The following is a 16,442-nucleotide window of genomic DNA, read 5'->3' as shown; positions in this document are numbered from 1 at the left end:
CATTTACATCATAACACCTACATACTGGGGAAGATCCTTGTGGATCCACGTTTTGGTGTAGGATATACTTAGTTTAGTACTAGATACATCCACTTAAGTGAAAATAGGAAGAAAACAAAATAGGTTTTTCTATTCGAAAACTAGCTTAGCATCATTTGTTCTAACCTAGTCCTAAAGTAAATTTCCATAGGCCTATATTTAGTGCACTATTTCACCAAGCAACAAGAAAAGTTGGGGCCAGCGCGAAGCAAAGTGTGAAAGTACATTTTCTTCTCCTGATAGGTGAGTTAGAGACATGTGAACTAATTACCTGCCTCAGTAACAACCACATTTTGATGAGTGTCTCCAGGTTGATTTGTAAAATAAGTCTTTTCTACCGGAGCTGTTGGATTAATCTCTGTAAATAATAAGTACAGTTGTCATACATAATGATAAGGCAAATACAAATGCAGATGAAAATAAAAGTTTAATATAAAACAAAATAAACATTGATTTCTGAAAAACTTCCAGCTAATTCTATTTTGAATTTAAATTTATATGAAATGATCTAACTATAAAGTCAACATTTAATTATCTCTGAATAAAGATCTAGTGAATCTTTGCAACTTGGATCCACTGGGTGAGCCCCTGTAACCCCAAACTGCATTTAGCAATCCAGAGCATCTATGCTGATGATAACCTACTACAGGTAATAATGACAAAGGAGGTATAAAAGTAGGAAAAGATAGGCAAGAATTGGTGAGCATAACATGAGACACTAACTGCGATTCAAAGACCAGCAGGGTTATTTCTATACTACTATTGGTGTATAATTTAGATTCCTCCTCGCAGTAATAAGCAGCAGATAACTGCATATGGACTGCACCTGGAATTGATGATTCAAGTAAAAATGTTCTAAAGCACATTTCTGTCCCCTACAAACAATGTCATCCTTAGATTTGCTTTCCAATAGTGTCTACTTTTCTAAAAACTAATCATAAATTAAGGCTTGCAAGTTGTTTCTTTCCTTGGTTTTATAAGGCCAGATTTCTTCAATTGTCACACACTTGAAAACTGTTGAAATTTCTTATAATGATCTGGTACTGCTCTCTTGCCTAATTTTTTTTTCCCCTAGGGCACTGTTCATTAAATTAATAGTTCAGAGAAAATAAATGGAATTACTAAGAAAATAACCTGTAAATTTGTTTTCATTTGTTCCAAAAATATAATTCTCTGTTTATTTTTGTCAATTAATGGAAAAGAAAAAAACACAAGCAGCATCTTACATTAGTTTTAGAATATTAAATCATTTTAATGTCATGTTTACTCTAATTTGGCCACATAGTCTCTATTCATTAGAAGCCTAATCATACACCATCCTATAATAATATTTATTATTCTTATACACGTATATTACCCTGATATTCTGCCCGACACAGTCCTGTCCTACACAGAATTTAGGCACTCTATGCCCCTAGGTGCTCAACTGGTATTTGCTGAACAAATAATACAGATATTATGCAATTTATCAACATAGAACTGGTTATCTTTAAAATATTTGAACAAACTTTAATGCAACTGCTGATTAACAAAATTTTAGAAACATAATCTCCTACATACTATTTTTAATGTCTAAGAGCAAGAGTTCTTAATGTAATTTTAATAAATATAAAAATCAGATTCAGAAGTATCCCCTTAAAATGTCTTTGGATAACATTGATAGACCCAAAGAATAAATATTCAACACACAGAACAGTAACCCAAAAAAAAAGGTGGAGAAGAGCGTGAGAAAACTCAGAAGTGAATTATTCAGTTTCTGTATAGCTAGGTTAATTTTTTTATCACTTTGGATATCAGTAGCCATGCTATTAGACGGTATGCAGGAGCAGAAGAGGAGACTAAGTTCACATAGTACTTTTGGTATAGTTGGAGAAAAAAGTTCAAAATAATCAGTGTTATAATTTGTAAATTGTAATTAGTCTCACTACTTGATCCTCTGATCCCCTCACCACTAAAAAGTTAACTACTTACCATCAAAAAAGCACTGACTATACAAGCAAGGAATTTAATCAGACCAACATCCTTCATAAATAAGACACTAAGCTCAAGGAAAGAAGGTTAACTACATAGAAAATACATAAAAATGAAAATATTTAAAGTAAAACAAAGTAGAAAAATTCTATACATTAATAATTCTAAGTACTTTTACACTGTAGAAGTGTACATGTGCTTCAAAAACAAAAAAAATACATGAAAGAATCTTGTTAAAAAACTATAGGTATTTGAAGATTTAGGTAGAATATAGAAGATAAATGAAAAACTAATTTTATGTCTAAAACGCTCTTCCATGAGTAATATAAACCTAGACTACCTAATACAAAACAAGAGGATTCTGGGGAAAAGTGACCTGAATAATGTGGTAAATATGATATAAAATAAACTAACATACAAAGGGTCACGTAAAAGCTCAAAGGATGAAGATAATATTGTATTAAGAATACTCTGTAATATGCTTTGTTTCCTTTAATAGTTTCAAGCACACAGTGTCACAAATTTAAAATATCAAAGAATTTCAACTTCATATTTTTCTAGGGAAAAAATTAAGACAGGGAACCTAAGTGTGTAACAGATATAGCTTTGCAAAGGCTTCTAGGAGGGTAATGATGCATTTAGCAACCAAGAGGTTTAAAGACTAAACTCACCAGGGGTAAAGAAAGTAGGCTAATATACTCAAGAACAGGATAAATATCAGAGAAGGGTAAATCTAATCCAAATAATCCCTTGTGCTTTACAGTCTTACGAGAAAAAGAAGACTCATGTAATTTCAACAGAATATTGGAAATAGTAGTACTTGATTGTATTGCCTTCCACGAACACATGATATGAGGTCAAGCAGACAGCCCTTGGAAGAGTTCAAATGAAACTTCCAAACACTGAGAAGAGGAAAACAGAAAAAAAAAAAAAAAAAAAAATCCTCATAGCCTAAGTATCTAATTAGACTTTCTTTGATGATTAAAACGATGAGTTTACATCGTTCTGATTAGTCTCTCTTTTGGTCAGATATCAACTCAGTTGAGTTGTTCTAGTCAAAGTAACTCAAATTTACTATTTCAGCAGGAAACCACACTAGTGTAGCTCAGCTCAATGCGATCTTCCCACGTGCTCCGTATGTCAAGAAGTTGGAGACTTCAGACAAAAGCGAACGGCCGAGGCATATTCCAAAGAATGAAGATCACGCGGAGAACGCGGCACACGCCCCCTACTTTTCTGCGCCATGGTTCTCTGACTTTCTGACTTTCGCTGAGGAGCACAAACCAAGTATCACGTCATGAAACGATAAGCTAATGTCCCAGGAGAATGTTGCTTGCTTCCCTTAAATTCACCAGAAACTCTATAAAGAACTACTGATCAGATGTGTAAACCTACAGGTGCTTTGGTGTCTTACATCTACTTCACACACACTATACTAAATTTTGAAATATTTTAAATGGATATTTATTCTTCATAAAATCTGTTTACAAAAACACAGTTTGGCCTTAATATTAGAAATAATTGTTTTCTCTTAAAAAACCCCTCTGGATGTTTCTAGTTGCTCCCCCTTCTATTTAACTCATAGGGCAGTTTGCTTTACAGCCCAGTGTGCGTCAGTACTTTGTCATCAAACTGCAAAGTAATTCCATGTTTCACAGCAGAAAAACAAAACGAGCCAACGGTAGTGAAGGTTAAAGACAAAACTTAATATAAGCAAATATGCACAAACTCTGCTCCTACGGACTTACAGTGCTTCCTACCTGGTTCATACTTGCAGATGTAATTGTGCTTCATGTTGCACCTGTCGTCATTCCACTGGTAAAGGTAGGGACCCCCAAGGCCAGGATTGGCTGTTGGCTGATGATACATCACAACACACTTTTCACTTCCACAGGAAGGCTCATCAGTATACCAGTTTCTGCCAAGTACAGAGCAACAGAGACACTTCTCAGTGACTTCGCCTGTTCTATTCTGACATCCTCTACAGATAACAGAAATCTCCCTTTGTCCTTTGCCCTCTGAGTACCCCCCTTTGCGTCCTCAGGATCCCGACTCACCGGTACTGGGAACTGCTTCCGTCGGACCACTGGTAGAGATCTGGGCAGGCACCAGATGTTTGCCCCTCTCCATTTCTCCAAAGCCCTATCCAGAAATCACCATCAGAAATCCCGGTTCCTGGCTTTGTCAGGTTTTGCAACATGCTTTCTATTAACTTCTGTTCTGCTTCATTCTCAAGGCTGAGAAGGACTCCCGCTTCGGTCTCACAAGCCAGGCGTGCCTCCTGAAAGCTCACTCGGCTGGATAGCTCATGGAAGTAGGCCATCTTGTAGCAGGGATGTTTGAAATCAGCAAAACATATCTTTTGGCCTGAAAAAAAAAAAAAAAGATGCCCATGTATTGATTATCTGAACTATATTCATAATTCTACTTACTACAAATTAAAATGAAAGAACCAATCAAAACAGAAACTATCTTCCAAAAATGCTTCTCCCATTGAACCATTGCATAAAGTTTATTTTCTAGATTCTTATTTCAATTTACAAAAGCAAATTGATTCCCTAATAAACTTGTAACAGAAACTTTTAAACACAGTATATAAGGAAAGTTTTGTAAGGGGAAGTCATAATTCTCCTGTTAGATTTTGTAAACTGACACCATAGCGAGTGAAAGTAGCTTAAAAAAATGTCAGGTATACACAGTAAAGGAAGCTAAAAGGTCAAAATTATGAAATAAGAATAATTCATAAAGGAATTATTAAAAACAAGTAAAAAAACAAATTTATATAAGGTATCATGAAATGAATACATTTAAATAATTGAAATTTAAATAAAGTGGCAAATTTAAGGTATAAGTATTTGGTTTTATTGTATATACCGGAGAGCAAATACATTAAAATTGAAAGTTAATAGAATTCAGAATGAAGGTAACGCTAATAATAAACAATTTATTGGGGACTTCCCTGGTGGCGCAGTGGTTAAGAATCTGCCTGCCAATGCTGGGGACACGGGTTCGAGCCCTGGTCCAGGAAGATCCCATGTGCCGTGGAGCAACTAAGCCGGTGTACCACAACTACTGAGGCCACGTGCCACAACTACTGAAGCCCACGCGCCTAGAGCCCGTGCTCCATAACAATAGAAGCCAGCGCAATGAGAAGCCCGTGCACTGCAACGAAAAGTAGCCCCTGCTCGCAGCAACTAGAGAAAGCCCACATGCAGCAATGAAGACCCAACACAGCCAAAATTAAATAAATGTTAAAAAAAACAATTTATTAATATAATATTGTATTAGAAGTGACAGGTTAACCTTCTAGAGTACTTATAGAATACTCAGAATTTGGAGGTGAAATTGAAAATGTAATTTTTATTTTCACTGGTATTTTAAAGGTTTTTATAAGTTACAGCACTCAGTTTAACCATCTATCCTGCTATCAATGATTTTAGAAGTCACTATATAGAAAATATAAACTTGTGTCAAGATATTAAACGGAACCACAAGTGAAGCTTAAAATAATTCTTGAGGCCTCTTAATGAAATATCACCTTTTATTATCAAGCTTCATTGCTGTGACATCACTATACCTCTGCTCAGACTACATCAGTGAAGATTTAAATACATGGGCAATGAAAGTTTGACTTAAAAGAGCTCTTCAAATTGAATTTCACATACTTCTAGTAATTGAATACAATGAATATTCCTAATTACTTAGTGACATAACTACAAATATGAATGATCATATTGGGTCATAATACAGCCATATATATAACAGGGATATTACAGTGTACAGGATTTAGCAGTGGAATTCCTATTGTTCTACTGCTTACACCTGCCTCTTTTTACCACCAAATATGTATGCCAAGATTATAGACGTAATCTCCAGATTACATCACGCTGTTTTGTTTTGTTTTTCATTAGCTTCCTTGGTTCACCTCTGATCTCTGCTGTCAACTTTAAAAACTGCCATAGATCCCTCCCGGTCACTATTCCTTAACCCCAGCCTGCTGTCCACAGCTTCCACTACCTTTTTAGTCCCTCTGATTTCAGCTTGAGGTTTGACCTTGGAAAGTAATCTAGTATTTTATGTAAAATTAAGGCAAATTACTTCATGCTAAGAAATCAAGGCATAGGTTCACTGCTTACAATTCTTGTTGGGATTGAAGGCTTGTTTCACTATGTATTTAATTTTGTAGCCGATCAAGAAAATGTGACAGTAGTGGAGGGCTGGGGGGTGTATTATATTTAAACATTGGCAAAAAAAAGTAAAGCATTCAAGCTTTGTACTCTTAATTACAGTACGTCACACTGAGCCAGCGTTGGTATCACATCCATTCTCCCCCGGAATCAGCAATTAATGACCTGCGATGACACTTAGAGGCAGGAGAGAGCAGAAATCAGTGGAAGGCCATTAACCTCACAACAGTGTTTGAGTAATAGGCATTCAATAAGTTGACACTGCTGAGAACAGCCAACTAATAACATAGCAGTTCCAGCAATGCAAGCAAGACAGCCAGTTGTCCTCATTGTGTCATTAACTGTGACCTGGACCCAGGAACAACACACTGAATAAAAAGAACAAATTAAGAGACTGCCCCAACTAATTGTTAATGAAAAATAACAGGCTCGTATGAATAACCATGGGGAAACTGGAATTAAAGAGACGTCAAGAGGACAAATCAGTCTGAAACAAATAATCCTGGAGAGATGACCATGGAAGTCCCAATCGTTGATCCTAATACAATTATTATTTTTTTTAAATTTCTCCTAATTTATTATTAGGGTTTGTGATGTCTTCATTGTTTTAAATGGTTGTTCCTGGAAATACTCTAGCAATGTCATTAAGCCTAGTGATTTTCATGCCTGCATTTTTAAAGCAAGTTCTGTTTCCATTTTTATCTTCTACATCTTTTTCATATTTCTAAGTCTCAAAATATATCTCGACTACATTCCCTTGAGTTTTCAGTTTGTTCTGTTTTTTACTCCAAGAACTCTCAGACTTCAATTTAATTCCAGCACTTGTGAAATATTAAGTTGTCCAATGAGATTGTTTTGCAAGATAACAGAAAGAAGCCAAATTAAAAAAAACAAAAAACAAAAACAGATTAGCCAGAAGTTTTAATGAGTAAAAATTATTTATGTAACAAAGCCAGCACAAGTTCGGAAAACGCCTAGGTATGATATATATGCTAAAAGTCTCTTCTCATTATCTTTGACGTACTAAAAAACAAATGCAGCAGAGATTTATTATTTATGGTGAGCATACAAGAATGATGATGAAAATTACCTTATTTATAAAATTAAAGTAGCACTTCTAATTAAATACATAAGAGAGCTATAATTGTCTTATAGAAATTCCTAATACCACTATTAGGTACTAGGAATGTCAATCTGTAGATAAATGTTAGTCTGTAGAGAAATAATAATAACAATAATAATTAAAGAAAAATCTATAGACAGGGATTATATTTAAAATAATTAAGAACTAATACTGCACAAGCCCTGGATAATAGCCAGCCTTGGCACTCTCTATGCCCGGCATCCTCTCTTTGGCTGCGGATGATGGAGTGGTCCAGGGTTCTTAGATGAGGGGATGCAGACTGTGGTGGCTGCATAGCAGAGGGAATCTCAGAGGATCAAGACAGTGGCCAATTACCAACTACAGGCAGATATTAACTCCAAAGTGCATTAACTGAATATCAGCTGTGTCCACAAATTTTAAACTGAAAAGTCACTAGCAGTTCAGATCTAGCAAAGCAGTGTTAAGGAAATTATAGATACATTGTAGTTTTTATGGTATCTATATATAAAATCAGTTAAAGCTGACACTGGGAATTTCTTCATATCCAATTCTCCTTTACTACTGATTTCCACCTTATTGTGCAAATTTGGTCCAAGTTGCAGCAAAATCAGCACAAGCAGCAGCTACTGAACTGCTCGCCACCATTTCAGCTGATCACACTTGGCTGTAATAGCAGTGGAACTCCCAACAGCTGGGAAACAAATGTTTCCCTAATTCCCAGAAAAGTCTCATTAATACGGATCTTCTCGAAGAAACTTTCCCACTTCAGTAAAGGCTAATCTTCTTAGGGAGCCCTTATAATTAGCTCCTTTCTCATTCTGTGAGATCACATGGAGAATTTCCTTTTCTCTTACTTTCTTTTTTTTTTTTTTTTTTTTTTTTTTTGCGGTACGCGGGCCTCTCACTGTCGTGGCCTCTCCCGTTGCGGAGCACAGGCTCCGGACGCGCAGGCTCAGCGGCCATGGCTCACGGGCCCAGCCGCTCTGCGGCACGTGGGATCTTCCCGGACCGGGGCACGAACCCGTGTCTCCTGCATCGGCAGGCGGATTCTCAACCACTGCGCCACCAGGGAAGCCCTTCTCTTACATTTAAATATTATATTCAGATAAAATCCTCCATCGACTATTTTGAGCAGTAGAAAGCTAATCTTCCATCTACTACATCTAATCTTCCATCTACTATCCTACCACCCATAATATATTCAGATAACCATATAGTAGATTTTATCACACTAAGGCTACCTTGATACTAACAATAATTTACTAAATGTCACCTAACAACTGTAGTGGGAAACCTCCCTTGAATGTTGGCTTAGGTGCAAGAAAGACCTTTCACCCAGGATCCTACACCTCCTGGTTTCATACATACACACACACATGCACAACTACATACATACACATGCACTTTAGAGATAATTTTCAGTATCACCTACTAAAATAAACATTCCTATCATCACAGCTAAGATTCGGCTACTATTTCCACGCATAGATAATTCTGTCCTTTTTCTTAGTCATGAAAATTCCTTTAGAGCTTAATATTGGCAGAGTTTTCAATGCTTTTAGCAACAATGTAAAAGCAGGTCCAAACTCATAAAGTCATGGCAGTCTACTTTTTTCCTCCTGAATAGAAAGGATCTATGACTTGGTTTTGTTTTGCTTATATTTATCAATTTTCTGGAAGTTGAGTCTTCATTTAGTTATGAAAGTAACAACATTTTTCTTATACCTCACACTATAATCATATATTGTCAACATTAAATAAGCATTGAATTTATATCATATTTTTCAGTAAAAACATGGAAGATTTATTATGAATTCCTATTGTTCAGTTATGATCTACCTTTAGTTGCAAAGAAAAAAACAAGTTGTACAAAAGAGGACCTACATGATAAATCTTCCCCAAAGCAGACTGACCAGACTTTGGACATTTTACTAGAATCCCCCATAATAATTTGTTTTTCATAATTCTTTCTTTACTCAAAATCAAAGGAATAAATATGCTGCAACCACAACATACAATGTGACATGACCTCCAATAGTAAAACTTTCAAACTAAAAAAGGGAATGCTCTCAATCATAAGTATTCTGCTTTCAGTGTTCAATATTACACCTACCTTTTAAGACTTTTTCATTATAAAAATGTTTTGTTATAATAAACTTTATTTTTGTAGAAGATTTTATAATGCAATTAATTGCATAGCGCACTATTAAGATTGTGCTGGAATCCATTTTCCTCTATTGATAAACAACCAAAGCTGTAGTCTTGGTCATTGTTTGCATGATGGTGGCATCTGCAAGCCCTACATCTCCACCTGGGAAATATCACAAACTTTCTGAGAAGGGGATGAAATTGATTTCCTTAATCCAGTGTTTAAAATCAAGATCTAGATGATAAATTGTAAACCAAGTAAATATATTGTAAACTGCGTGAGTGAAGAATTCAAGCATTCAATCACTGAGAGCTGGCCTGGAATCCCAGAACTGTACTGGAACCGTGGGGGCGTTGGGGACATTATTTAAACTTTCCTGACCTCAGTTTTCTCACCTAATAAGTGAGAGTGGTTAGGAGTTTTAAAGAAATAATGACAATAGTAACAGCCTGACAGGGGACTTCCCTGGCTGTCCAGTGGTTAAGACTCCGTGCTTCCACTGCAGGGGGCACAGGTTCAATCCCTGGTCAGGGAACTAAGTCCCACATGCCATGCGGCACGACCAAAAAAAAAAAAAATAAAAGTCTGACATTTATCAATAGTTTAGTGTGCAGGGCCTCACTGCTAGCACAATCCACACCTTTGGGTGAATTAGGAAAGATGATCTCTCCCGGTGATACAGGCTGTTCAGCTTGAAAAAGTTATGCTCTCCTCCAGGTTGCCGCAGCTGCAGGGACGGGACTGCCGTGTTGAGCGCCCTCTCACAGCTTCTTGGCGAGCAGCTGTGTCCATGAAACAACCTGCACTACTGTGTTTGAACCCCTTTAACCCTGCAACAACTCTGTGATGAAGGTGCTTGCATCCCATTTTAAAAATGAGGCAAGGGAGGCATAGAAAAGTTCAATAATTTGCCAAACTCACATGGCTCATAAATGGTAAAGGGTTTAGAACCAGGCAGACTGGTTCCACAGTTCATACATGTCCCCAGATTTCTATGCTGCCTCCATGGAGGTCTCAGATATATTTTTCTAAGGTGAAGAATTTCATGAACAAAGGGATTGATTAATATGTACATTATTACTATGACCTATGCTACCATGTTCAGCATTGGTCCATTATTGATACCAGATCTCTCACATATACTAGGGGTTGTACATTGAGGGTTTGTTTCTAAGCAGAATGTAGATTTTCTTTTACTGAACATTTAGACACAGGATCCATATTGGAACATCTATCTCAGATTTTCAGACCCTTTATGTCCTTAATGATTTTTTTTATCTAGCCCTTCTATTTTCCAAGTAAAACAAACAAGGTCCAAACTGAACTTTTTCCCAATTACAAGGAGTATAACTTTAGTCAAATTGTCAGGCTGTGTTACATTATCAGTAATATGTTAAAACAGTGAAAGAAACAATCTTGTGTCCATCCGTCCACCTGTGTGCAAAGTACCTAACAGAAGAGAGAGGGTTGGAGAAAGTAAAACTGCTAGTGAGACCATCAGCTGAATTTCCACTTTGGACACCTTTACACAACACTGTCCACTTTCTAATGTTAATGTAACAGATATTGCCATCTTCCAGAAAAAGAATTACAAAAACAAAACCATAAAATGATGAAAAACAGCCATTAAGGATTAATGGCTATGGTGAATGTGTAGTTTATTACATGACTGGTAATAAGATTAATTTGTTCCTTTTTTGCCCAAGAGATACTTAAAGTAATTGCATCTCTGAAAACTGCACTGTCATCACTTTATGCTTTTGATGATGTCATGGAAAATAGTACCATAGGCTGGAATACGCTCAGCAGTTTTTTCTTTTTAATTTTAAAAAGTTTTTGTATCTCCCTTGCTATTATATTGATCTATATATAGGTTACTGGTCACCAGCCATGATTTTGTAATATTCTGTGGCCTCTGCATGATCAAAACGGAAGTGTCTAAATCGCCCAGTCTTCTAAATAAAATGTTTGCCAATTTAAATAAGTTCAAATTAATACATATTAAAGTGTTCTGCAGAAATGTGGAGGTACCATGAAATACACTTAATGCTGTTTGCAGCATAAACAGGTTGATGCATCACTGCCGTGTGTACTAAAAAGAGAAAGTAAAAGCAAACACACACACATTACTTCAAAACACTTCAAATGCTTAAGAATATGCATGTGCTCTTCAAACATATCCTCCCATCTCAGAGACCTGAATTTTGAACTCTTCTTTTTCATATTTATCCTTATCCCCCAAAGTAAAATCCTCTTACCTTTGTTCTAAAGAAGGTGTCATTACCCACCAGTCACTTCACAGATTTAAATGATGGCAGACCCCAGGGATATCCTCTACACATCTGTGTGTACAACAAATCAGTACAGATCCAAGACCTTAAAAGTAGTTCCCAAGTTAGAACCACAAATTCACTAAAAAATCTCTGATCATTATCCTTATAGTTTATATTGTTATTGCATATCCATGAATCAAAAGAGGCATAGCCAGTAATCTACACAAATATTTTTCTATTACTGCTAGCTGCTATTAAATCTTATGGGGCAGATTATGATGATGTTTGAAATGTTATTTCTCATTTAAATTTATAAATAATGCTCTCAACTTTAAAAAGGGTGGTGTATTTAAAAATATCAGAAAGTATCTGATTGAATAAAGTACTAAAATGAGAATTGCTATAAAGCATTATTTTGTGAGTTCCTGTCTTCTTTTCTGCAGTAATTATTTTGGTACACTGAATAGAAATGATAAATGGTTGTGCTGATATTCAATAATTAGAAAATGTATTCCATATATTGTAAGTATGTTCCTAATAATGGCCCCAAAGAGTTTGTTTCACTTGACAGACAGCTGAGTAGAATTTTGGTAAATGGTCCCTAATGGCATGAAAAAGTTTATGTATTTCTCAAAGCTTAACATCAACCAGGGAGACATTAGACCTACTTCTTCCAAAATGTCAGGCTTTAAACTCCTCTGTACTCATGCCATTATGGCTGAAATACATATTGTAAAAAATTAGTCTTCAAAGGATAAAATCACAAATCAATTTCTAATGGTTAGATTTCAATGTGAGTTTGTAAGGCCAAAGACAATTATTCATAAGAAAAACATAACTGTTTTAATATCAAGTAAACATCATCATTTATGTTAAATCAGGTAGATCATGTTCAGTTAATTAGAAATTTTCCAGATGGCACCTACAAGATGCCTATAAATAACAGGAAAACAGAGCAAAAGGTTTGCAGCAATTTATGCAATAATACAACACAAAATAAACTTTTCATCAACAATTTTTTCAAGTTCTTTTTTTTTCAACTTTATGTATTCTTTTTCTTCCTTTGCAAAGTTTAAGGCATACAATAAGAATATACCTAGTGGATACTATTTAAGTCAACGAAGTGTTTCTATGTGTTTAAGAAAGACCTTATGCTCAAAGCCTGATCTCTGCTGTTAATTCATTTGCAAGAATAAATCTGACAGAGACAAGGGCAGTCAGATATGTAATTTACACATTCAGATGAGTTTTATGGTGAACTTATTTTTCAGCTAAAATGGGGGAATGGGATCTAATGCTATGGCTTTTGTAACCTCCCTGTTTGATACTGTAAAGTTTTCATTTTATAAATGAATAATAATAACAGCCTGAAAAAAATGTAAGCAACACGCACTTCCAAGTGACATTTCACAATGTATTTAATTCCAGTGTCTCCTGAGGGCCAAAAAGTTAGTGGAGAGTGATTGATAGCCAGACATTGAAGGATTATATTCAGAAGATGTAGAACATCACATTGCTGAGGGAAGATCAGTAACGATTAAGCTTAATATGCCAGTGTCTAAAGGTCTAGTTTCACTACTGATTAAGTTGTGTTAGCTGTCATCTACCTCTACCTCTAGTGACACCTGTTACACAGATGCACAGAACGTGAAAAGGAACTCGTGCTTTTTACATTAAAAAACTTCCCACACTTAAAACACATGCCCACATACATTCAACAAATATTTATTGCAACACTTTAATTAGCATCACAAGAGATTTCAATAAGGATAGCTATGCTCAATTTTCCTGTAAGGCCCTATTCATTCATCCTAGGCTTTTGAGAATCTTTATGTTTTTTAAGAGACCTTCCCTAAAAGTAAGGGAGAATGAATGCGACACGAATTGCTCAACAATAGGACAATGAAAGTGGAAGGAAAAGAAAAATCAAAGCCAACTCCTGGAAGCTTGCCAATTCCGATCCATTTCCCTTGCACTGACTCGACCGACCTAATTGGGCACCTACTGTGTGCACAATCCTGCATCGATGACCATGTACACCTCAACCCAACTCGAGCAGACTTCATGCTCTGAGAAGTCCCCAACTTGGAATGAGGTGTGTAAGGGCGTCCTCACACAACGACCAGTCCCCTGGTCTTTGTCAGCCCTCCTGAGAACAAAGGCTGCATGCCCCTGGGTCTGTGAGCCCCACACGGCGAACAGGTCTGGTCTCGGAAATAATCTGAGTGAACCCCGTGCGGGCGAGGACTGAAGTCGAGCCAGGACGACAGGGGGTGGCATTTCTGCAGTGGTTCCTCTGCCTCTGGGCTGCCTCTGCCTACGCCGTACCCCACCCCTTCTACAGGTACCAGCCCTGCCCTGCGGCCAACTCTCTTACAAAGAAAGTCAACATTAGTCCTAGACAACGCTGTACTGCTCAGGATGAAGCGGGACTCGCTTCGCAGCTACTGAACCTGGCGCTTCCAAAACAGTTAAACTTTTCTGTGTGTTTTGTTTAGCGGGGCTGGGGAGAAAGCAGAATACAATCAATTCCCCCCTGCCTCCTCCGGCGCCCTACCTACCCCGCACGGGTTTCCAACCCCTCGGAGAGCCTCCACCCCAGGACAGGCCGGCCCGCACCGCCCTCGCGCCCCGCCGCCCCCTCTCCCGGCTCGTGCGCTCGGCGGACGGCCCCGAACTCACCGCTGACCACCCGGCGGCAGAAGGCCCCGTGGCCGCAGAGCAGTGCGGCGCCCAGCAACAGCGAGACCACGCGGCTCATCGCGGCGGGGCGGCGGCGGCGGCAGCAGGTGTGGCGTGTGGCGTGGAGTGAAGGGGCCTCTGCCCGCCGCGCAGCCGAGACTCTAACCCCGCTGCCTCCCTGCCTCCCCGCGGGGTCCTACTCCGGCCGCCCGAACCCGGCTGCCTGGCCCCCTGCACGCATCGCCTCTGGCCAGACCTGGCGCCGGGCGCGCTGGTGCCGCGCGCGAGTGTGCCAGGCTAGAGCGCACGACCCTACGGGTGCGCGTCTCGGGAGAGGTAACAGAAGTTAGGGGGTCCCGTGTCTATCCCAGCGGTGAGGCAGGAGCCCCGATTTGGACCCCACCGCGCCCTTGTCTCCTCTCCTCGGCCTCTGTCAAGTGAGGGGCTCGGCCCATGCGCCCTCCTGGTCGCGGCTCCCGCAGCAGCAAAGCAGCAGCTCTGCGCCGGAGGCGCCGTCTTATATACCCACATGCCGAGGTTCCAGCCCCTCGCGAGTAATAATTTTTAACTACTTCGTCTCTCCTGTCATGCGAAGCATCCTGGCCCCTCCCCTAAAAACTGGAGCCACTTTGCAAACAGTCCAGTCAGCGGCCCCTCCTCCTCTCCTCCGGGTTTCCTGTTGCCATTCGCCAGCCGAATGGATACTCATTTGTGTAAAATGTGACAGCTTTGCTATTAAACTCTGGCGAAAGTTGGATCCATTTGATTTTCTCAAAGATTAATGTCCACGGGGATGCCAAATTGCGGGGCCCCTTTTTTTTTTTTTTCCCTGTGCTAAATTGTTTGCTCATATGTATTGCCAGATGCAGGGCACTAGCCACTATTTAAAATGGATTGGTGGAGTGGGAGCCAAAACATGCTCCGTGAATTATTGTGTGGCAGGTTTTTCACCACCTAGGCTCTGCAAATAGATTACTTCCAAGCAGGCTGTTTGACTAAGTTGCCAAGGAGTAAATTAAAGAGAATATTTGAAACGGTTTTCCCAACTGATTTGAATCTCAGTCTTTGTAGCTCTAGGGAAAACCATCAACATAAAATAAATTTTCTGAATACTTGGAAATTTCCTGGACATACAGGTATGTATTTCTTTGTAATCATCTATCAGTGACCTGGGGCCTACATCAGAAGTAAACCATTCAAAAACCTACAAAGGCACTTTTCCATAACATGACTTGGTCTTTATTGTAATAACAGTCCACCCAAGGATGCTGCATTTTCCTGGAGTATTGAAAAGCAGTTCATGAGTTTTATCTATATCTAGTCCACGATAAGAACTCTGAGGGTGCTCTCATAATGGGCTTCAGTAGAACTGGTATTTTGCCATTACGTTGCTTTAAATGCACCAGCATTTGTTAAATGAAATCATTTGGTTTTAATTATTTTGAAATCCTTTGGTTTTTACAGCATCTCCCTGTCTTTTGTTTTCATAAGCCACAAGTACACTCAACACTTGTTGGACAGTTTTCTTAGGGGGAAAAAGTCAATCTTTCTATAGTAAAGACAAGTCATATAGAATAAGAAATTTTAACACTTGGAAAGATCTTAAGGATCATTAAATCCACCCTACTCAAGAAAGCAGAATTCCAAAATAATTATAATATTGTCTATTACTTTATTTTCCTTATACAACTATTAATGGTAATTTATTGCAGGGCCATGGGCAATTGGTAAATCATGTAAAGGATATGGATTTTGTGAGTTTCTCCACTAGCTAAAGGCCCAAAAGAAACAGGTGTTGCTGGGATCTTGAATGGAAAATGAAAAACATCAGTCCTCAAAGCAATTGGAGGTATATGTAAGCTCAGCCCTGTTAATCATGTCAAAGAGTGTCACTGGGTATGACTGTAGTCAGAAAGTTGCTCCAGGTGCCTTCAGAGTCCAGTGTGGAGGAAGAAATGTAATAATGACTGTGTGTATAAAGGCTATAGTGGAAGAAGTATGAATGAGTATCGTGATTAGCCTGGAGGAATGAGGAA

The 16,442-nt window shown here is 38.3% G+C and overlaps 1 protein-coding gene across 5 annotated transcripts in view; it reads right to left on the bottom strand.

Moving 5' to 3' along the window:
- The window catches only part of CHODL (chondrolectin), a 407,133-nt gene that overhangs the window by 5,844 nt on the left and 384,847 nt on the right, over positions 1-16,442 (bottom strand). For 2 of the 5 annotated variants that reach the window (XM_067034948.1, XM_067034949.1), the window contains exons 4-6: positions 4,068-4,377; positions 3,771-3,928; positions 311-397 (exon numbers count right to left, since the gene is read on the bottom strand). In XM_067034948.1, coding sequence (XP_066891049.1) covers positions 311-397; positions 3,771-3,928; positions 4,068-4,333 — 511 coding nt within the window. In that variant the 5' untranslated portion in view covers positions 4,334-4,377. Of the gene's footprint in view, positions 1-310; positions 398-3,770; positions 3,929-4,067; positions 4,378-14,406; positions 14,930-16,442 lie in introns of those variants that run through there. The other 3 variants (XM_059064247.2, XM_059064246.2, XM_067034947.1) reach the window with 3 other exon arrangements.

The sequence above is a fragment of the Kogia breviceps genome, chromosome 5, assembly GCF_026419965.1.
Source record: "Kogia breviceps isolate mKogBre1 chromosome 5, mKogBre1 haplotype 1, whole genome shotgun sequence".
Lineage (NCBI taxonomy): Eukaryota > Metazoa > Chordata > Mammalia > Artiodactyla > Physeteridae > Kogia > Kogia breviceps.
This window is presented reverse-complemented; position numbering and strand designations above follow the sequence as displayed.